Source organism: Lissotriton helveticus, chromosome 11 (assembly GCF_964261635.1).
Source record: "Lissotriton helveticus chromosome 11, aLisHel1.1, whole genome shotgun sequence".
NCBI classification, from domain to species: Eukaryota; Metazoa; Chordata; class Amphibia; order Caudata; family Salamandridae; genus Lissotriton; species Lissotriton helveticus.
In genome coordinates this window covers 371,922,184-371,946,097 of record NC_136072.1, presented here as the reverse complement: position 1 = coordinate 371,946,097, position 23,914 = coordinate 371,922,184, and the positions used below count along the sequence as shown (strand labels likewise).

Genomic DNA, 23,914 nt, shown 5'->3' with positions numbered 1-23,914 from the left:
GTATAAGACTTTCAAGGCCGGTAAAACCACGCTACCCAGGCCCTCTTGAAGCTCGTCCTGCGATAAAAGTGAAAACAGAAAATCGGATAGAAAGAAAGGAGCAGGAAATTTCAGTACTACGGAACGCTAGAGGGAACAGCCCCTCGTCAACAACCCATCCCCTAACTATAACAGGCAATCAAATAAACTCCAAGGATGACGCCGCCTACTGGCGCTGGTTAACAGACACATTAAACAAACAGAACAATAATTGACCTCCCAAAAAACCTCACAAGGATAGTACCCAGGAAATCTTCCACCTATTGTCCTGGAATATAGCCGGAGCGAGGAAATGGATGGAAGAAGGCTTGCCCCCTCACAATTGGACAGCATGTGATATCATCGCCCTCCAAGAAACATGGGCATTGGAGGAGTTACATCTTGTTGGGTACACCCACTTTAATATACCAGCAAGGAAAAATTTCCTCTACGGTCGACCGAAAGGGGGATTATCAGTTTATATTGCGTCAGACATCAAGATTAACTCAGAACAAATAGCCCCTCACGGGCCAAACATGCAATTAATAAAACTAACTATACCAGGCAGACCAACTCCGACACTACTGGTTAACCTTTATGCGCCTCCAAAGGCAAAAGAGAAACAAGCCACATTGGATCAGCTAGTATCCATAATCAGGGATACTCGAAATAATAATCCACCCTGGGACATCATTGTAACAGGCGACTTTAATTCAAATCTAATCTACACGCTTGAGGATGATGAGATTATAGCAGCTGACAACGAATTTTGGAATGTCAAACCTCAAACTCAGTTGCAAACAGAGCGATTCGACCCAATTGGTCGAAAACTGGTAACTAGCTTGGAATTCCTAGGGCTGCGATTCCTTAACGGAAGAACCAAAGGTGACAATCCACCACAGTACACCCATCTAGGAACCTCGTCGGCATCAAGGCTCGATTACACAGCAGTCTCTCTTTCACTATTGCCATTCGTCCAGCAATTTTCAATAGAACACACCTCAAAAAGTGATCATTCATATCAACATATTTATTTCAACTTAAAACTGACCAAATATCACAGTTGTAATACAGTGGGAGATAACCTCACGACCACTAACTTAAAACGACTTAACTGGACAACGGCCAACATTGATGAGCTGCAGGCAAATGTGCAGAGACTAAAAATAGAGGGTGAGGGAACAACAGGTACCCAAATACAAAAATGGGAGAGTTTTACAGAAAATTTACCAGCAAGTACGTCCGTCCCAAATAAAGCACAACCTCGGAATAAGAAAATTACTTTGCCAAAGAACCTGGCAAAACTCAAAATAGAGATAAGGAGAAATGCCAGAGCATTAAAAAAGACAACTATGTCATCCAAAGACTGGGTCCAAAGACAAAACCTCAAGAAAGAATATAAAAAGAAAATGTGGGAACACAAAAGATCTCTGAAAGATGACTTCTGGGCAAAACTACTCTGCACCGCCAAGAACACCAACTCAAACGCATTTTGGAGGATTATCAACAGCTTAAATCACCCTTCAAATCCAACATCATCGAATGTCCAAGAAGCAGACTGGGCCGCGTTTTTAACAGAGAGGTTCGCAGAGATAACACCAGATCAGTCTAACTCGGGGGCAATCCAACAAACTACCAACAAAGTGGCCCAAAAAAGAAAAGGGAGTATCACTCCCAGCGGTGGAATTAGAACCGCTTGTATGCAAACATCAAACAATAAGGATGAACGCAGAGAAAATCCATCACCAGACGGGGATCTCTTGGTAACCAGGCTTTACTGTGACGTGGCTAGCCCACAGGAGAAGAAGGATGTATCAAACAAGGTCAAACAAGCAAGGCACAGCGAAGAGGACATAAGTAGAATCATAAGGAAGTCACGTGGCAACGGTGCTCCAGGGCCGAATGGGATCCCCCCAATAGTCTACAAAACTGATCAGGACTTTTGGAGTAGGAAATAAAACAATTATTTGAAGAGATAACAACTGTAAATAAAATACCGTCAAGCTGGCAGGGCTCCATAATATCACCAATTTTTAAAGGAGGAGACAGAACATCCCCAGCTAACTATAGACTGATCGCACTCCTAGACGTAGAGGCGAAGTACTTTGCATCCCTCATCTTGGAAGATCTAATAAACTGGTCCGACGACACAAAGAGAATTCCGTTGAACCAAACAGGCTTCAGGAAAGGAACCGGGACACTGACAAATATTATGTCTCTCTCAGTGCTAGCCGATAAATATCTTCGAAGAAAACAGCCCCTTCACCTGTGTTTTATTGACCTAAAGGCAGCATTCGACAGTGTAGATCGGAATATCTTATGGAGGAAATTGCGCAGTTGGAACATCCCGGATAAAATCCTGAGAGGGATCCTACTCCTTTATTCCAACACTTGGATGGTAGTTAAATTGGGGAATGGAACACGGCTCTCAAGGAAAATTAACACCAGTAAAGGTCTAAAGCAGGGCTGTGTCCTAGCCCCCCACCTCTTTAATCTTTTTATGGCAGACCTAACATCAAGTCTGAATAAGATCCCATCCCATCCACCTAAACTTGGCTCCTTTCCACTAACTCATCTATCTTATGCGGACGATGTGGTACTGTTGAATCTAACAAAGATTGGCATTCAAAGGTTATTAGCAGGGCTGGCAGAATTCATAAAAAACAACAACCTGGAGATAAACACAACAAAAACAAAAACAATGCTGATCACCAGGCGGCGGACAGCCAGCGCATACATCTACCTGGATGGGACAAAGCTAGAGGCCGTGTCCAACTTCAAGTACTTGGGCTTCCACTTTGATAACCGACAAAGCCACCAGCAGCAAATGTCCTACATCTCTCAGAGATCAAACTCACTCTCATTTGCTTTTAGATCTTTGGCTAAAAAGCTCTCGGGGCCATCATATAAACCTTTACTGGCAACAATAAAAGCAAAAGTCCTTCCAACCCTGTCATATGGCAGTGTAGGATTGCATGGGAAAGACGCAGATCTGCTCAACAAAATGCAGACAGCCATCTTCAAATCCACCTTCCACATACATCAGGGAGCCTCACCAGCTCAGACGAGGTTAGAATTCGGAATAATAAACGAGACACTGGGAAGAAAGTACGCAAGCATTAAGTACTGGTATACACTGAAACACAACACGTCAGCCTCGGAATTGCAGCAAGCATTATGGGAAGAAATAAGATCTGATGTTAACTCCCCATACAATCAGTATCTCGAAAAGGCTATAACTGAGACCGGAACAAGAAAACTTTGGGAACTCAACCTGCCCTACCCGGCGTTCAAACAAGCTATAAACAAGTCGACAAAGTTTCACTCCCTCTTACTCGATAAAGCCACGTTTAGCACCAGGAAACACGCATGGATGGTCATATCAAACTACAAAACACTCGTGGCAGCCCCATATCTAACAATCACATTCCCAGCTCACAGAAAACAGAAATTGATGGAACTCCGCTTGGGGAAATTTCCATCGACTATGGACCAACCAATCTGGGTGCACGACGGACCCAAAATCTGTAGATTATGTGGGAGGAGTAATGAGGACTTCATCCATCTTGTCTGTATCTGCCCGAATCTTGCTCAAGCTCGAATATCTCTTTTAAAAAAGTCTATGAACGAGCGGGGCATAAGAACGTGCAGATCTGCAATTATGGCAACTTTGAACCCAGTAGACACGCGATTGAACTGCCTACTACTAAAGTTCCTTGCAGCCCACACCCAAGCGCTAAAGTACTCCCTGGCACCCAGTCAATAAAAGGATAACATAACTGTGGTAGCTCGGGGAGAGAGCTCTCTGGAACATTAAAAGTGATAAAAACCAAGACCTTCTGCACTAAATCAGACAGATTGTATTTTAATTACGTTTTATTCTATTTAAATAACAAATTTGGTATTAGACTGGAATGCTCTAGAACATACCAACAGAGATCGCACTTATATATTAAGAAATGTTAAACACATTAGTCGACTCTTTTTAAATGTATTGTTGTGGTTTTAACTAACTGAAACAATAAAAGTTTTCTACATGAACTAAGGCACACTAACAACGAACCCACTTTTAGAAAGCTACTTAAAACCTGGATCTTCAGTACCCCAGATCAGGAAATCTTAGCACTAATCTGATCACTCATTTATCATCCTCATCCTGTACCTCCACCCTCCCTGTCTTTTCTTCGGTCCATGTCCATAAGCGCCAAGATGCTACTTGGAGTGAACGTTGCGCTATATAAAACATATCTTCATTCATTCATTCCTTCTGTAGCACTAGAACAGCAAGTTCCAGATGCAGGCACACAGTAGGGGGTGAAGTCTGGTATCCCTGAGACTTCGGTCAGGAGGCAAGCTCAAATCAAGCCCTTGGAGTAATATTCTGCAAGATGATGAAAGTTCTTTAATAGTTCCGTCTCCTTTCCTTGGCAATGAAGAGACCACTGCAAGCCAACCCAGCAAACAACACACTAGCAGAGGGGCTGTCCAAACTCCTGCAGCTTCCTTGGTTCTTCTCCTTGGCAAAAGGTTTGTATTGTTCCCAGAAGTGATTTAAAGTTTTGGGGTCTGGGCCGCAATATTTATACTAGCAAATCCTTTGTCCTCTGAAGGCAGAGAGTCATGTACCCAGTCCAAACCAGTTCTCTGCAGTACTGGAGCACTTTGTTGACAAGACTCCTTCTTTCGTTGGACAGTGTGGGCCAGGGACATCAGATGCACCACAGGAGGTGGAGTCAGCATTGTGGAAGGTAGGCACGGCCCTATTCAGGTCCCAGGTGCACCTCCTCCCACCCATCTACATGCAGATAGCTCTATTCAGCCTTGTGCTGACTCACCATGTCTCCTGGAATCCCCCAGCCCGTGTCGCTCAAAAAAACAGACACACAATACACAAGCTAGCAGAGGCAGGCTGGATGGTTAGGCAACAAAATACCTGCTTTCTAAAAGTGGTATTTTCAAACACTGAATGTTAAACCCAACTTCACAAAAAAATGTATTTTAACATTCTAAGTTCAAGCATACTAAATTCGAATTTCTACCTTGTTCCCTGGGTCATTTAGAATTATACGATGTTATAATCAAACTGCCCATTCTGGCCTATGGGGAACAGGTAGCCTTGGAATAGTGAAAATGGCTGTATTTCACTATTAGGACATGCCACACACACCAAGGCATGTCCTACCTTATACTTACAATGCACTATGCCCTTGGGCCTACCTTAGGGGTGTCTGATATGAAGAAAAGGGAAGGTTTAGGGACTGGCAAGTGGGGGCACTTACCAAGTCGACATGGCAGTACTAGACTGCACACAGGCTCTGCAATGGCAGGCCTGAGATACACTTTACAAGCTGCTTCTGTGGGTGGCACAACCGGTGCTGCAAGCCCACCAGCAGCCTTTGATTTACAAGCTCTGGGCAAACATAGTGCACTGTACTAGGGTCTGACAAAGTAAATCAAATAACCCAATCATGGAGTCAACAATCAATACACCAATTTACAATAGAGAGCAAATGCACTTTAGCACTGATCAGCAGTGGTAAAGTGCCCATAGTCATAAAACAGCCCACAAAAGATCAGACAAAATACAGGAGGAATGCAAAAAGTTTTAGGCAAAAAGGGCCAAGTCCAACACCCAGTTTTAGGCAAAAAGGGCCAAGTCCAACACCCAGAATCGAAGGATGTTGAGCCAAAGACGAGACTTGAACTTGGTTCTCCAGTTCCAGTTGGCAGCTCGGGCCATTGCGCCACATTCTCTCCTATTCAATCTTTAGATCTACTGATTCTTATATGGGTGTATATATGTATTGACAATATGTTTATGCTATGGTTTACTGTTTTTGCTGAAACTATGGGATATCCCCATGGGCATCTCTATAGTTTCTACAAGACCAGCAAGGTTCTATTTGTGCAAAGGGAACACAGTTGCCAGATCTTATGGTCATTGTTTGTTTTCCTTGCCCCAAAAGAAACATCTGTGACTTTAAATGATTTTCTAGTGGTATGGTATATTTACATAGATCTGTCTGATGCTATGAGAGGAATTGTATTGCATCCAGCGTAGACTTAGAGTGGGTTTTGGGTCTGTTCCTCGCTCATGATTGATTGGTTTCATGTATATATCTGTTACCTGTTTCTGACTCGGTGGATTTGCTCCCCGTTGTTGTGTCTGCCCCTACCAAGGAGCATTCATTTCCTCTGTGTTTTGAATGAGTTGCTTTCTTCCACTGTTGATGCCAGGACCTTGAACTGCAGTGCACTAGGGACTATTTTCTCTCCCTCTGTCTCCTTGGTCAGTTCGACCCTTTCCTACCCCTCTCTTTCTAATAAAATCCTCCACCAAACATCCTTTTGCCTTCCATGCTCCAGCATGTTTTAAAACCATTAACAGATACCTGCCTGTGCACACATCTGTGCAAGCATCTCAGACATATTGTAATTAATTTTCTTAAGTGTTATGAAAACCCTTTACAAGATGACTGCCATGCTTGCAATGTCTTTGATCGATATTAAACCTGGGTACATTTTTATTATGGAATCTTGAAAAATGTGCATAATTCTTGTTCCAAATTTTTTTTTCTTTTTTCCCCGAGTTTACTATTGCATTGTTTTGTGAACTTTTTTGCCAGCAGGAGGCCAGTTTCCGCAGAAAGACCAAGTTACTTATACTTGGTAACACACTTTCTGGTGGGTACCCCATCTAACCGCAGGTTCCTCTCCTTGTGAATATAATAATAATAATAAACAATCCACATTTGTAAAGCGCACAATCACCCGTAAGGGTCTCTAGGCGCTGGAGGCCGTCGGGAAGATTAAGCAAGCTATTGCCCAGAGTCACATGGTGCTGGGCTAACCTGCCGCCGGAGCCGGGGATCCACATGTGCCAGTCTGGAACCTATGAACGCTCAAAAGCAGTGCTCCTGTGCACTGGTACGTGGTGCTTTCCAAGTCTGCCTCAACACTGTTCCACTCTGGAATTGGCAAGTGCAGCCACATATATGTGCCACCCATTCATGCTGACACCCATGCATGCTCACATCATCATTACTCATCCACTCCACAACTCAGATGCGGAACCTATCAACAAATCGTAAGAAGCAGCGTGGAGATTCTTAAACTGTGACCTTTTTAGATGGAAAGGATACCTTTCCACAGAAAGGGGAGTTGGAAGGGTGGTGAGGAACCTGGGGTTGGAGTATCCGCTTCAAAGAACATTACCAAAAGTAAGTTAATTACTCTTCTAAAGGCTACTTCTAATTACAGATTATTCTCCTTGTAAATAGATATCAAAGCTAATCCCAAGGTAATGGGTATGTTGAATAGCTCTGACTAAAAAGTCCTGCATGACTAAACAGGTAAAATGCTCATCCTGGTAGACTGGACTGTCAAGGTATTAGTGTTTTTTGAATGAGTGTACCCATGCCCATGTCACCGATCAGTCTCCAGGCATGGAGAGGCAGGTTGTGCATGCCCACATGTACAACCCTGCCGCTGTGACAGAAGACACTCCTTATTGGAGGACAGATGCACAGGCCCAAAATTCCACAATCTCCTTGCCCAATCCGGAGATGACTTGCGCCTGGTCGTTCCTGATCGTCCTCACAACTTGGGCAGAAATAGTCGTGGGAAGGAGTTACTGCATGGACAATCTATCTCTGAGGGAGAGCTGTTTTTGGAACTCCAATGCCGGAAATGTTGGCTGCGGTCAAAGTGCATTTTCAGTTGTACTGAATAGATTGAGCCAGGGTTCCCCTCATAGTTGGAAGATGTCCTGTGCCAGCTCAAGGTACAACTGTCATTTGTGATCCACTAGGCTTTGGTAGAAGAGCTCATCCGCCCAGGTAATGTACCACCTAGGAAATCTCCTAATGATTCAGCCAGTTCCAAAGGCACAGAACCTCTTTGCACAGGACCCCAGACCCCAACCAGCCTTGCTTGTTGCAGTACCAGATAGTGGTGGTTTTTTTCCCTGAGTGCTTGACCCAACCTTTCCTTGATCTTCGGCAGGATGGCCTTCAATGCCAAGCAAACTGCCCGCAGCACTGATAAATGTATGTGGAGGAAGGTATCGGCCAGAGACAGGAGTCCTCTGATCTCTCCCTCTCCCAGATAGCCTCCCCAACCCAGTTGTGACTAGTCAGTTACCACAGTCAACTTTGGGTGGGTAAGGTAGAGGGGTCTACCGCTAGGTCAATTGCAGTCAAGCAGCCAACATTGCAGGCCTATTGAAGATTCTTTTGATTCCTGCATGATTCTGACTAGTTCCCCTGCTGCTGGCCCACTGAGACTTCAAATCCCACTACAGAGCCCACATGTCCTAGATAGCATGGATGGTGATTAAGATGCAGGAGGCTAGCAGGCAAAGAAGCATCAACGCCATCCTCACTGAGACCCAGGACAAAGGCCGAAGCATCAGATTAGAGCCCAAATGTCCTGTCTCATTGGTCATAGGAAAGCCCCGAAGGCACGCCATATACATGATGGCTCTGATGAATGGGAGCCTGTGCAAAGAAGTTCGGTGTGACTTCAGCAGGCTGAGTCAGAACCACAATAATGTCAAGAGGTTTGCTGTTGTGTGGAGGTTTGTCCCTGACTGACTGTTGAGGCCCTCCTTCAACAGCCAGTCATTGAGTAATGGAAAGAGCGGTACCCCTGATCTCCAAAGGTAGGCAGCAAACACCACCATGACATTTGTAAACACCTGATGGGCACTGGTGAGCCCAAAAGTGAGCCCAGCAAACAAAGTGCTTGTAGCCCTCCTTGAACCACAGGTAATGCCTCTGGGCATGCAGAAAGGGGATGTGAAAATAGGCATCTTACAAGTCCAACACCACAATCTAGCCTCTGGGATCCAGGGCAAAAAGAACCTGGGCCTTTGTGCCCACATAAGCATCTTGAATTTGCCATTGCCTATGAAGGTGTTGAGAGCGCCAAGTACTAAAATCATCCTTCTTCAACACAAGGAAGCCTCTCTAAGGCCAATAGAGCCTCCAGTTCATGGGGTAAAATGGACAGATGGTCCACTGATTGCTGATCTGATTTAGATGGCAGGTGCGGTGGATCTATAAGAAATGGCAGGGTGAATCCCCATTGGACAATCTGAAGGACCCACCTGTCAGAAGTAATGTTTTGCCAACCCTGAGAGGAAATAGCTGATGCTGCCTTCTACCAAGTGGTTGTAGGCCTCTATTGGGGCACTGAAGAGGTGTAGAGCTTGTGGCTGGAGGAGCGGGTTGTATATTGCCCCTGATGGCCAGGTCACTGTCTGACAGGCCTATGGCCCGACCTTGGAAGGCCCTCAAAATGCTCCTGGGCTGGGTCCATCATTTCGCCAAACAGATGCAAACTGTAAAAGTGCATTAAGGATGTCTGCATGTCCCCTGAGAAGCTTGTGTATCTTATCCATACATGGCACCTTACCATCAGGCTTATTCCCATGAGCCTCTTCTTCGTAAACAAACTGTGATGTTGAGAGTGAAGCAGATAACAAAGTTGCTATATCCCAACTCTCTTGAATGGTTTGGGTCAAATAAACTGCTGCATATGTGGTGCTGCTAGCAAGATTTCATCAATGAAGTCCCAAAGTGCGTGAGTGTATCGTCCAAGGAGGTCAATGGAACTGATCTACCTCAAGGCAAAAGTTCCCGATGAGAACATTTGTTTGCCACTAAATTTGTAAACGTTTGAACTCCCTGTCATGCAAAGTTCTAGACGGGGTTAGGGTTCACTCTTCTGGTGGACACCTGCATCACCAAACTTACAGGCATTGGATGCTGGGTTAAGAAATTGGGGCCAAAAGGGCTAGTCAATGGCAATGGGCTACTTGGCAATTGGGCGAGCGGCTAGAATATGGCTTATCTCAAGTTCCCAACAATGCATCAGAGAGGCCACATAGAAGGGCAGGTGAGGGTCAGTCAGTGATTGGCCAGGCTGAAGACCTCCATAAGTACATTTGTTTTTATTAGATTGGGGAGGTGAAGCTCAAGAACATCAGCAGCCCCCTTAATCACAGTAGTGAAAGATGTAGTTTCCTCCACTGGTGGTCCAAGGGAGGAAACCAAACCAGTATTGGATGAGGTGCCCTGCCAACTGGCATCCTGTAAGTCCATACATTAATTGTCTTCATCACAGAGTGAGGAAAGATCTTCCCAATTCTCACCATTGTCACCTCCTTCTGACTGGCTTTGGTCGGAGTCCGAGCGAAAAAGTAGTTGTAGTGCCTGTATGCAGCTATGTCGCAGTAGAACCTTGACTTAGTCTGCTGGAATAAGTATTGGATGCACCACATCAAGATCTGTGATTGGCCTAAGTCAAGGTTAGATAATACAGCTTGTAGTTAGTGTCAGGATCTGACGAAGGCGCCTGCAGGATCCTTTCCTTTACCGAACTACATATCCCAGAATGCCTAGCTGCGGGGAGGAGTAAAGGTACTTAACCACACGTCGCGCAGGCAGCGCCGTACGTGATTCTCCATTTGAAGGATTTTGCTTGGAAGGTGTTGCAGAGCGGTACGCTCTGTTCTGTTGAACTCCGTTCCTGAATTCATCGCGTCTCGGATGAGACGCGAGTTTGGCATTGCCCTTGTTGATCCCGCTCGGCGGAGCCGGATCCTTGCCTTCGTCCTTCCCGTGTGCGGCTGCCGCGGAGAGGGGGGTACCGCGTTCTCGGCTGAGACGCGTGTCCTACATTTCCTGGTCGATCTGCTCTGAGGAGCCAGATCCTTGCCTTCGTCCTTCCCGTGTCCGGATGCCGTGGAGAGGGAGCTACCGCGTTCTCGGCTGAGACGTGTGTTCTACATTACCTGGTTGATCTTGCTCAAAGGAGCCGGATCTTTGCCTTGGTCCTTCCCATGTGCGGCTGCCGCGGAGAGGGAGCTACCGTGTTCTCGGCTGAGACGCGTGTTTATGGTTTCTGACATTTCTGCTTTATTCCTGCTTGGTGGAGCCTGCCTAGTTCTCTTGGAGAAGCGATCTACGGCGATCTGGTAAGCCTCGGATGATGTTAACCTTTGTGTTCTTTGCTTTGGATCAAGCCTTTTTTTGCCACGTTAATAAAAACCTTAATTGCTGAACTCAGCTGGTGTTACTGTGGAGTTATTCTTTCTTTTCATGACTTTGGAATGGTCAGCAACTCTACCTTTTGATACACAACTGTGTCTCCTTACACCTGTTCTTGCCTACCTGATGTTGATTACCTTGGTTACTAGAGGAGGCTGTTATTAGTTAACGGGGAAGGTTTGGCATGGTATGTATGTGACTCAGTATGCTTTTTTTCCAAGAATTATAGAGAGGGCAAATTGTGGTGATATTGACTTCTTGTTTGTGTTGTGGGAAGTTATTGATCCGAGTAGAAGAGGCGCATCTTACTACTCCCGTCAGGAGAGGAAGGGTTCACCTCCTGAAGTAGTATTCTAGGTAGGTGTGCTATTAGCAATAAAAATTGAGAGAATATATTATTGTATGTTACTAATCCCTTCCTTTTTTTGTTTCCGGTATCCCTTCCGTTGCTGCCCCTTCCCTTTCCCATCCCTCGCTTGATTACCTTTACGCTCTGTGTATGATCAGATAGTCAGAGTATGGGGAAATCAGGAGGTGGACCCCTTTGAGCATTGCCCTGATGCCGAGGAGGTCGACAATCGTGACAGTTAGATACCAGAATGGGGTGTGGGTCCTCATCAGATGGCAGCTGCATAGATGCTGGTGTTGACGTTTGACAGACCGGAACAGATTTTGCCGACAGACCAAATGTCATCACTGATGTCCGTGTGGAACCCAGTGCAGGTTCAAGTGGAATAGAAGGCAGGTGATGGATCTGCTGATGGTACTAAGACTGAAGGCTCCTGCGGAACCACTGGGCTCAAAGGTGTACCGGAGGGAGCCAGAGACGTTCCGACGACGCTCACCATGGCCTCTTAAATGACTTCCAGGGCCGGACTGGGAACCCCAACCGGCCCTGGCAAAGTACTCGGCCGCCCCCCTGACCCCACTCGGGGAGCTTGGAGGTGCCACCAAGCTCTTTGCTAGGCCCGTTGTCGTCCCATTTTGTTACAGGGCCGATTTGCAGCTATGTACCATGATGAAAGGAAGCAAACTTTTCTGGGTTATGATGTAGTGCCTGGCCATACTCTTTTCCCTGCCCCGACTATTTTTCATGAACTCCTCTACCATTTATCACACGTTCCTAATGTTCCTTTTTGTAAAAATTGCATTCCACTTTATCTGGCCCGAGCCGGAGATTGCGGCTTGTGCCATAGAGTACGGCCCTAGCCAGAGAGTGCGGTAGGGGTGCGGAGAGTACGGTCCGGGTGCAGTGATCCAGGCCCGACTGCGGACGTAAAGTTAGGAGTCATAAATGATCTCTGTGAATACCAAAAATCGTAAGTGCCTTCTGTGAATACCAAAAGTAGTACGTTTAGGATTTTGTCTCAGATTAGTTCTGTGAATCGGCCCCATTTTTAATATTCTTCATGTTTGCAAACATGCTCACTCATATGAAACAACGGTGCACCAATGTTTTAAGTTGTTTGTGGTAAAAGTGATGATGTGACAATGTATTATATGTGAAATCGGACCTCTTGATGTACATGATAAGGATATTTATTGCATGTCACATCGGAATTCCATATCCTTATGAAAGAACTCGGCCTTCAGCCTCATTCCTTTATAAGGTTATGGAACTCCTCAGTGACTTTCAATATCCTTATCATTTATGGCAGGGGGTACTTTATCCCTTATATCTTGTTTCATACTGACAAATGTATCCCTTTAATTTATTCTCAACTTTTTTCATAGATATCCTGCTGAAGTTTAATTTACGGTACAAAAGGGGGTGGTGATGGACGGAGCATCTGAACCAATCAAACACTCACACCCAGTCAAAAGATCTGGGTTTGATCCATCACCGTTCTTTAGCCCACTCTGCCACCCCAGTTCAGACATGGCTATATGCAAATCAGTCTAACCCTCTGCCTCATGGGAACAGTCCAGCCCGAACTGCCAAGCCATGCCTTCCCTGGACCGGAAACAAGCTTCCGAGGACCGGTTTCTGGCATTCCAGCCGTCTTCAGCCCGGCTTGCTTGAATCCAGTGGCAAAGTGAGCAAGGGACTCACGTCTGAGCATACCCTGCCACACTTATGGTGGCCAAAGTGGTACAAAAGGGGGTGGTGATGGACGGAGCATCTGAACCAATCAAACACTCACACCCAGTCAAAAGATCTGGGTTTGATCCATCACCGTTCTTTAGCCCACTCTGCCACCCCAGTTCAGACATGGCTATATGCAAATCAGTCTGACCCTGTGCCTCATGGGAACAGTCCAGCCCGAACTGCCAAGCCATGCCTTCCCTGGACCGGAAACAAGCTTCCGAGGACCGGTTTCTGGCATTCCAGCCGTCTACAGCCTGGCTTGCTTGAATCCAGTGGCAAAGTGAGCAAGGGACTCACGTCTGAGCATACCCTGCCACACTTATGGTGGCCAAAGTGGTACAAAAGGGGGTGGTGATGGACGGAGCATCTGAACCAATCAAACACTCACACCCAGTCAAAAGATCTGGGTTTGATCCATCACCGTTGTTTAGCCCACTCTGCCACCCCAGTTCAGACATGGCTATATGCAAATCAGTCTGACCCTGTGCCTCATGGGAACAGTCCAGCCCGAACTGCCAAGCCATGCCTTCCCTGGACCGGAAACAAGCTTCCGAGGACCGGTTTCTAGCATTCCAGCCGTCTTCAGCCCGGGCTTGCTTGAATCCAGTGGCAAAGTGAGCAAGGGACTCACGTCTGAGCATACCCTGCCACACTTAGGGCGAACATAGCGATACAAAAGGGGATGATGGACGGAGCGCTTGAGCAAATCAAACACTCACCCCCAGTCAACTGATCTGGGTTTAATCCATCACCATTCTTTAGCCCACTCTGCCACCCCAGTTCAGACATGGCTATATGCAAATCAGTCTGACCCTGTGCCTCATGGGAACAGTCCAGCCCGAACTGCCAAGCCATGCCTTCCCTGGACCGGAAACAAGCTTCCGAGGACCGGTTTCTGGCATTCCAGCCGTCTTCAGCCCGGCTTGCTTGAATCCAGTGGCAAAGTGAGCAAGGGACTCACGTCTGAGCATACCCTGCCACACTTATGGTGGCCAAAGTGGTACAAAAGGGGGTGGTGATGGACGGAGCATCTGAACCAATCAAACACTCACACCCAGTCAAAAGATCTGGGTTTGATCCATCACCGTTCTTTAGCCCACTCTGCCACCCCAGTTCAGACATGGCTATATGCAAATCAGTCTGACCCTGTTTCTCAGGGGAACAGTCCAGCCCAAACTGCCAAGCCATGCCTTCCCTGGACCGGAAACAAGCTTCCGAGGACCGGTTTCTGGCATTCCAGCCGTCTACAGCCTGGCTTGCTTGAATCCAGTGGCAAAGTGAGCAAGGGACTCACGTCTGAGCATACCCTGCCACACTTATGGTGGCCAAAGTGGTACAAAAGAGGGTGGTGATGGACGGAGCATCTGAACCAATCAAACACTCACACCCAGTCAAAAGATCTGGGTTTGATCCTTCACCGTTCTTTAGCCCACTCTGCCACCCCAGTTCAGACATGGCTATATGCAAATCAGTCTGACCCTGTGCCTCATGGGAACAGTCCAGCCCGAACTGCCAAGCCATACCTTCCCTGGACCGGAAACAAGCTTCCGAGGACCGGTTTCTGGCATTCCAGCCGTCTTCAGCCCGGCTTGCTTGAATCCAGTGGCAAAGTGAGCAAGGGACTCACGTCTGAGCATACCCTGCCACACTTATGGTGGCCAAAGTGGTACAAAAGGGGGTGGTGATGGACGGAGCATCTGAACCAATCAAACACTCACACCCAGTCAAAAGATCTGGGTTTGATCCATCACCGTTCTTTAGCCCACTCTGCCACCCCAGTTCAGACATGGCTATATGCAAATCAGTCTGACCCTGTGCCTTATGGGAACAGTTCAGCCCGAACTGCTTTTTCCGGTCCATGGAAGACATGGCTTGGCAGTTCGGGCTGAACTGTTCCCATGAGGCACAGGGTCAGACTGATTTGCATATAGCCATGTCTGAAATGGGGTGGCTGAGTGGGCTAAAGAATGGTGATGGATTAAACCCAGATCAGTTGACTGGGGGTGAGTGTTTGATTTGCTCAAGAGCTCCATCCATCATCCCCTTTTGTATCGCTTTGTTCGCCCTAAGTGTGGCAGGGTATGCTCAGACGTGAGTCCCTTGCTCACTTGGCCACTGGATTCAAGATAGCCTGGCTGATGAGGATTATGAATCCAAAACCGGTCCCAGGATGCTTGTTTCCGGTCCATGGAAGACATGGCTTGGCAGTTCGGGCTGGACTGTTCCCATGAGGCACAGGGTCAGACTGATTTGCATATAGCCATGGCTGAAATGGGGTGGCTGCGTGGGCTAAAGAATGGTGATGGATTAATCCCAGATCAGTTGACTGGGGGTGAGTGTTTGATTTGCTCAAGCGCTCCGTCCATCATCCCCTTTTGTATCGCTTTGTTCGCCCTAAGTGTGGCAGGGTATGCTCAGACGTGAGTCCCTTGCTCACTTGGCCACTGGATTCAAGATAGCCTGGCTGATGAGGATTATGAATCCGAAACCGGTCCCAGGATGCTTGTTTCCGGTCCATGGAAGACATGGCTTGGCAGATTGGGCTGGACTGTTCCCATGAGGCACAGGGTCAGACTGATTTGCATATAGCCATGTCTGAAATGGGGTGGCTGAGTGGGCTAAAGAATGGTGATGGATTAAACCCAGATCAGTTGACTGGGGGTGAGTGTTTGATTTGCTCAAGCGCTCCGTCCATCATCCCCTTTTGTATCGCTTTGTTCGCCCTAAGTGTGGCAGGGTATGCTCAGACGTGAGTCCCTTGCTCACTTGGCCACTGGATTCAAGATAGCCTGGCTGATGAGGATTATGAATCCGAAACCGGTCCCAGGATGCCTGTTTCCGGTCTATGGAAGACATGGCTTGGCGGTTCGGGCTGGACTGTTCCCATGAGGCACAGGGTCAGACTGATTTGCATATAGCCATGTCTGAAATGGGGTGGCTGAGTGGGCTAAAGAATGGTGATGGATTAAACCCAGATCAGTTGACTGGGGGTGAGTGTTTGATTTGCTTAAGCGCTCCGTCCATCATCCCCTTTTGTATCGCTTTGTTCGCCCTAAGTGTGGCAGGGTATGCTCAGACTTGAGTCCCTTGCTCACTTGGCCACTGGATTCAAGATAGCCTGGCTGATGAGGATTATGAATCCGAAACCGGTCCCAGGATGCTTGTTTCCGGTCCATGGAAGACATGGCTTGGCAGTTCGGGCTGGACTGTTCCCATGAGGCACAGGGTCAGACTGATTTGCATATAGCCATGTCTGAATTGGGGTGGCTGAGTGGGCTAAAGAATGGTGATGGAATAAACCTAGATCAGTTGACTGGGGGTGAGTGTTTGATTTGCTCAAGCGCTCCGTCCATCATCCCCTTTTGTATCGCTTTGTTCGCCCTAAGTGTGGCAGGGTATGCTCAGACGTGAGTCCCTTGCTCACTTGGCCACTGGATTCAAGATAGCCTGGCTGATGAGGATTATGAATCCGAAACCGGTCCCAGGATGCTTGTTTCCGGTCCATGGAAGACATGGCTTGGCAGTTCAGGCTGGACTGTTCCCATGAGGCACAGGGTCAGACTGATTTGCATATAGCCATGTCTGAAATGGGGTGGCTGAGTGGGCTAAAGAATGGTGATGGATTAAACCCAGATCAGTTGACTGGGGGTGAGTGTTTGATTTGCTCAAGCGCTCCGTCCATCTTCCCCTTTTGTATCGCTTTGTTCGCCCTAAGTGTGGCAGGATATGCTCAGACGTGAGTCCCTTGCTCACTTGGCCACTGGTTTCAAGATAGCCTGGCTGATGAGGATTATGAATCCGAAACCGGTCCCAGGATGCTTGTTTCCGGTCCATGGAAGACATGGCTTGGCAGTTCGGGCTGGACTGTTCCCATGAGGCACAGGGTCAGACTGATTTGCATATAGCCATGTCTGAAATGGGGTGGCTGAGTGGGCTAAAGAATGGTGATGGATTAAACCCAGATCAGTTGACTGGGGGTGAGTGTTTGATTTGCTCAAGCGCTCCGTCCATCATCCCCTTTTGTATCGCGAAGTTTAATTTACAGCACCATGAGCCATAGACATGAACACAACATACAAAGGTGTGTCTCTTATACCCAAGAATGTATAAATATGCAAGGCATACTGAAGATAGAGAGTAACTTACTCAAACTTAAAGTGAGTGCAGTCGTCGGTGACAGTTCCTGCTCCCCAGGTGCTGTCTAGCAGGTGCCATCTTTCGTCCAGGTAAACAGCATTCCAGGCGTGGTTACCATCCCCAGAAAACGTCTCTCCGATTTTGTAATTATGACCTTTGGCATATCCTGATAGCTGTACACACTGCACTCCAGCAAGACTGTAATGGATAAAGGTATTTTTATTCATTTATATATTCAAAGTCATTTACTGTGCTGCACCACAGATGTCGGCAATGGATGCTTAAGGGAGTGATTAATTTTACTGGCTACATTAGAAACAAGCTGGGTATATTACTAACACGATTACCCAGCTTTAGCATACAGTACCTTTGCAATTCTGTAAGTCATATTGGTTGTGCATCGGGTGCATTCAGTTTTGGAATGTACGACGAGGGGGAATAAACATTCCATATACAAAGACTACAAAGATAATTCCCTAAACTTAAATATAATAAAAACTCTTTTTTATTAAAGAAAATATCTTATGGTCTTGATAGATAAAATAAATAAACCTTAGGGGGGAGATTTACTAGGATTTCACGCCGTTTTTGTGTCACAAAAGTGACGCAGATCGGCACGAAATCTTTTGTTCCCAATTTACTTTCCAGTGCTAACTAAACTTGTTTATCACTGGAAATAACGGGTAAATAATGCAAAGCAGCGCATAGCTTTCAAAGTAGGCGCAAGGAATTAGAAATGCTTTGATTTATCCTTCCTTTTCCGACTTTGCCTGTGTGCTGCACTGTACAGCACACATACAAAGTGGGAAATGGTTACAACTTAGTCTAAGCATAGTATATTGTAGTGGAAGGGTTCCCATCCAGTACAAAACCTATGTTAAACTCATGGAGACACCCTTGCACCCTGGTGCAAAGCTGTCTCTTTGGCGCACAGCAGCTGATTTCAGCGCTTCCACAAGGGGGAGGGCAGGACAGTGCCTTATTTTAGTAAACTGGGTGCTCTCCTCCTCTCTCCTTTTCACACAGCGCAGCACAGCATTTGCATCAGTACAAAGTAACGCACCCTTCAATAACCCTAGGCAAGTCCGAACAATGGGAGTGGTTTCTTCTGTGGTTAATAGTAACAATATGAAGCAATTTAGCTAGTCGTTCTCTGTTGTTGCTTTACGGATGCCCCATTTCACTATACATTTTAAGAGGCTGTAAAGCAAAGGTTTCAGGTCTGGGTTGGTTATCCCTCAGTCCACATGTGAATGCTGTATTCCATATTTAATAAATATATTAGAAAGAAAGTGAAGGGGGTCAAACGCTTCACTTAGTAGCCTACCTCCATATATCGGGGTTACCAAACACCAAGGCTGCCTATACTTGGTTGCACCTCAAGCCTCATAACCCTACACTTTCTGTCTCTTCATCTCACTCTTGCAGGTTTGTTCCAGCCCTGCTGTCTCCCTATGACACTGCTTCCTGTCTTTCTCTTCCTCCACCTTTTCCCGCCTTTGTCTCTCTAGGTCAAAGTCAAATGGTGAAAAATAAGTCCCAGTTTCCGAAACGACTTGATGTTCAACACTTATTTATTTATTTGAAAAGTTTTATATAGTGTTGGCTGGACCCGGAGGTATCACAGCGCTTTACATGAGGATGAACATTGTTTCAGAGCATAGTTACAAGTTACATGAGTTACTGGAGTGAAGTTACATGCGTTAAAAACATAGATGTAAAGAAAAAAAGCAGACAAGGGGAGAGAGAGCAAAAGGCAGTGTGTACAACAGAGCAGGTGCATCAGAGGCAGCACATGAGGGCTCAATGCAGTATCATAACAGCAACAGGGCAGTGTTTACAACAGATCAGGTACATCAGTGGCAGCACATGAGGGCACAATGCAGTATCAGAACAGCAACAGGGCAGTGTTTACAACAGAGCAGGTACATCAGAGGCAGCACATGAGAGGGGCTAAGTGCATCAACACTCCATGGCAGAGAACAGAGCAGGTACATCAGAGGCAGCACGTGAGACGGGCTAAGTGCATCAACAGTCCATGGCAGAGAACAGAGCAGGTACATCAGAGGCAGCACATGAGAGGGGCTAAGTGCATCAACAGTCCATGGCAAGGCACAGGTACATCAGAGGCAGCACATGAGAGGGGCTAAGTGCTTCAACAGTCCATGGCAGAGAAGAGAGCAGGTACATCAGAAGCAGCACATGAGAGGGGCTAAGTGCATCAACAGTCCATGGCAAGGCACAGGTACATCAGAGGCAGCACATGAGAGGGGCTAAGTGCTTCAACACTCCATGGCAGAGAACAGAGCAGGTATATCAGAGGCAGCACGTGAGAGGGCACAATGCAGTATCAGAACAGCAACAGGGCAGTGTTTACAACAGAGCAGGTACATCAGAGGCAGCACATCAGGGCACAATGCAGTATCAGAACAGCAACAGGGCAGTGTTTATAACAGAGCAGGTACATCAGAGGCAGCACATGAGAGGGCACAATGCAGTATCAGAACAGCAACAGGGCAGTGTTTACAACAGAGCAGGTACATCAGAGGCAGCACATGAGAGGGGCTAAGTGCATCACCAGTCCATGGCAAGGCACAGGTACATCAGAGGCAGTACGTGAGAGGGGCTAAGTGCATCAACAGTCCATGGCAGAGAACATAGCAGGTACATCAGAGGCAGCACGTGAGAGGGGCTAAGTGCATCAACAGTCCATGGCAAGGCACAGGTACATCAGAGGCAGCACATGAGAGGGGCTAAGTGCATCAACAGTCCATGGCAAGGCACAGGTACATCAGAGGCAGCACATGAGAGGGGCTAAGTGCATCAACAGTCCATGGCAAGGCACAGGTACATCAGAGGCAGCACATGAGAGGGGCTAAGTGCATCAACAGTCCATGGCAGAGAACAGATCAGGTACATCAGAGGCAGCACGTGAGAGGGGCTAAGTGCATCAACAGTCCATGGCAGAGAACAGAGCAGGTACATCAGAGGCAGCACATGAGAGGGGCTAAGTGCATCAACAGTCCATGGTAAGGCACAGGTACATCAGAGGCAGCACGTGAGAGGGGCTGTGTGCATCAACAGTCCATGGCAAGGCACAGGTACATCAGAGGCAGCACGTGAGAGGGGCTAAGTGCATCAACAGTCCATGGCAGAGAACAGAGCAGGTACATCAGAGGCAGCACGTGAGAGGGGCTAAGTGCATCAACAGTCCATGGCAGAGAACAGAGCAGGTACATCAGAGGCAGCACATGAGAGGGGCTAAGTGCATCAACAGTCCATGGCAGAGAACAGAGCAGGTACATCAGAGGCAGCACGTGAGAGGGCACAATGCAGTATCAGAACAGCAACAGGGCGGTGTTTACAACAGAGCAGGTACATCAGAGGCAGCACATGAGGGCACAATGCAGTATCAGAACTGCAACAGGGCAGTGTTTACAACAGAACAGGTACATCAGAGGCAGCACATGAGAGGGCACAATGCAGTATCAGAACAGCAACAGGGCAGTGTTTACAACAGAGCAGGTACATCAGAGGCAGCACATGAGAGGGCACAATGCAGTATCAGAACAGCAACATGGCAGTGTTTACAACAGAGGGGGTACATCAGAGGCAGCACATGAGAGGGGCTAAGTGCATCAACAGTCCATGGCAAGGCACAGGTACATCAGAGGCAACACAAGTACGTGGGTCAAGCGCCCCGTCCCAAGGACAGTAACAATGCAAGGGTGGTTACAATGGACAATCGAGACACAAAGTCAAATTACATGTGAGTGATGGGAGCTACACCTCACAGCACAGAATCTGGTGGACTGCTTGACCTAGTCGCCTCAGACACACTGCCAGCACCAGATACAGGAGTGTGAGACACAGCCACAGCTCGAGTGACTGACACATGAGCCATACACCCAGACACACTGCCAGCACCAGACACAGGCGTGTGAGATGCAGCCACAGCTCTAGTGACTGACACATGACCCATAGATCCAGCCACACTGCCAGCACCAGAAACAGGAGTGTGAGACACAGCCACAGCTCTAGTGACTGACACATGAGCCATAGACCCAGACACACTGCCAGCACCAGAAACAGGAGTGTGAGACACAGCCACAGATGTAGTGACTGACACATGAGCCATAGACCCAGACACACGGCCAGTACCAGAAACAGGAGTGTGAGACACAGCCACAGCTCTAGTGACTGACACATGAGCCATAGACCCAGACACACTGCCAGCACCAGAAACAGGAGTGTGAGACACAGCCACAGCTCTAGTGACTGACACATGAGCCATAGACCAAGACACACTGCCAGCACCAGACACAGGAGGTTGAGACACAGCCACAGCTCTAGTGACTGACACATGAGCCATAGACCCAGACACACTGCCAGCACCAGAAACAGGAGTGTGAGACACAGCCACAGCTTTAGTGACTGACACATGAGCCATAAACCCAGACACACTGCCAGCACCAGAAACAGGAGTGTGAGACACAGCCACAGATGTAGTGACTGACACATGAGCCATAGACCCAGACCCACTGCCAGCACCAGAAACAGGAGTGTGAGACACAGCCACAGCTCCAGTGACTGACACATGAGCCATAGACCCAGACACACTGCCAGCACCAGAAACAGGAGTGTGAGACACAGCCACAGCTCTAGTGACTGACACATGAGCCATAGACCCAGACACACTGCCAGGACATGTCCCTGTGCAGTGACCAACAAATACCATGCCAGCATCTGACACATGAGAGTGGCTGACACACACAGTGCCAGTACCTGAAACAGGAGAGGGCACAACTGACACAGTGCTACTACATGATGCATGACAGCGAACAACAGACACAGTGCCACTATCTGACACATGGGAGTGAATGGCAGCTGACTCACTAGGACCACTGAAATAATGAGCCACAGGGTTGTATGGGCCAGGAGGCAGGGTGGCTCTGGGAGCTGGGGACAGCTGTACTGGAGCGACATTGGGGTGGTCAGGTCTCACTGGTGTGTGTCTTCGTTTCTTTGTGAAATGTAGGGGCACCCTGGAGATGACTGGACTGGTAAGTGTTGTGGCCTCATCAGACATCAAAGAAGGATCATGTGCTTGTGGTGGTCTGCTCTCTGGGGACGTGCTGGACCCTGCTTGACGTTTGCTGTGGCCCTGCCTTCTGCCCTCTGCATCATGTGTAATGGGGGATGCAACAACAGTGTACTCCTTATTCTGCTTCTGCGGGGTGTGGATGGGAGTTGAGGTATGTGGGGACTCCACCGCTGACACATGTGTTTTACGTTCCTTCAACAACATCAGCCTCAGGGCAGCCAGGGGTGATGTATGCCTGTCCTTGATGGAGCTCGTGTCCATCGGAGAACCCTTGGCCCTGGGATGTAGGAGGTGTCCTGTCTCTGGAAATGTCCCTGATCCCTGGGCGGTGCCCTGTCCCTGGGAGCAGACTTGTCCATTGTAGTGTACCTGTCCTTTGAAGCGTCCTTGTCCTTCGTAGTGTCCCTGCTCTTGGGAGGTGCCCTTTCCTTTGAAGCGTCCTTGTCCTTGGGAGTGTCCCTGCTCTTGAGAGGTGCCCTTTCCTTTGTAGTGTCCTTGTCCTTGGGAGTGTCCCTGCTCTTGGGAGGTACCCTTTCCTTTGAAGCATCCTTGTCCTTGGGAGTGTCCCTGCTCTTGGGAGGTGCCCTTTCCTTTGTAGTGTCCTTGTCCTTGGGGCTGCCCTCTTCAGTGTCAGTCTGCGTGTGTGTCATCTCGGATCCAAATGCATTGCCACCACTCATCTCTGTCGTCTGTGTGTCAGTGCCCTTGGCCGAAGCTGGAAGAGAGGGAAGAGATGTTAACCTAAGTGCCACACTCACGTACTGAAGGTTACAAATTCACACCTTTCCTTACAGTCGATTGACATGTAGCACCCATCCTGCACACGAACCACCCCTACCAGAAATCGTCATATCAAAGAACCGGGGGTGTCTGTGAAACATGTACATCATACAAACAGGGCAAGTGCATGCAGACCACCACACATGTCATGCCATGGGACCACAGACCTCAACGGCATGTCCTGGAACCCTTAACTAAAAATCAACTGGTATGTCCACCTGGCGGACATGGGTGCTAACGCTCACTCCGCTAATGGCACCAACATGCAATTGCTGCAAAACATACGCACCACGGATGTCACTACTGTGTCTGAGCACTAATACATGCATGCACTCACAAGTTACGGACACATACAGTCTGCTTACCGCTAGTTTGCTGTTGATCCCCTCTCAGCCGGACGGACAGGTCAGGCTGCGTCACAGCAATTATACGGTGCATTAGAGGGGTCATGGTGCGTCGGGCAAGGCGGCTTGATCTTGGAATAATCCCCAGTGTCATCTCCGCAACATTCTTGCTGAGCCTGGATATGTCGTCCCAGCGCTTGTGGCAGTGTGTGTGTCGTCTATTGCACACCCCCACTGCCCGTACATCACGTGCTATGGTCCTCCACACGGCCTTCCGAAGGTGCAGCTTGACCTACCATGATGGGAGAAAGAGGGGAACGTCAGTGGACAGTTTGACATTCACAAACATCGTAGAAACACATATCTTCATGCAGCCATGCTCAGTACA

The 23,914-nt window shown here is 47.8% G+C and overlaps 1 protein-coding gene across 1 annotated transcript in view; it reads right to left on the bottom strand.

Moving 5' to 3' along the window:
• Nucleotides 1–23,914, bottom strand: part of LOC144790799 (kyphoscoliosis peptidase-like) — a 694,354-nt gene that overhangs the window by 314,072 nt on the left and 356,368 nt on the right. Inside the window, exon 5 of the mRNA XM_078665482.1 lies at nt 17,308–17,496. Coding sequence (XP_078521608.1) covers nt 17,308–17,496 — 189 coding nt within the window. The remainder of the gene's footprint in view (nt 1–17,307; nt 17,497–23,914) is intronic.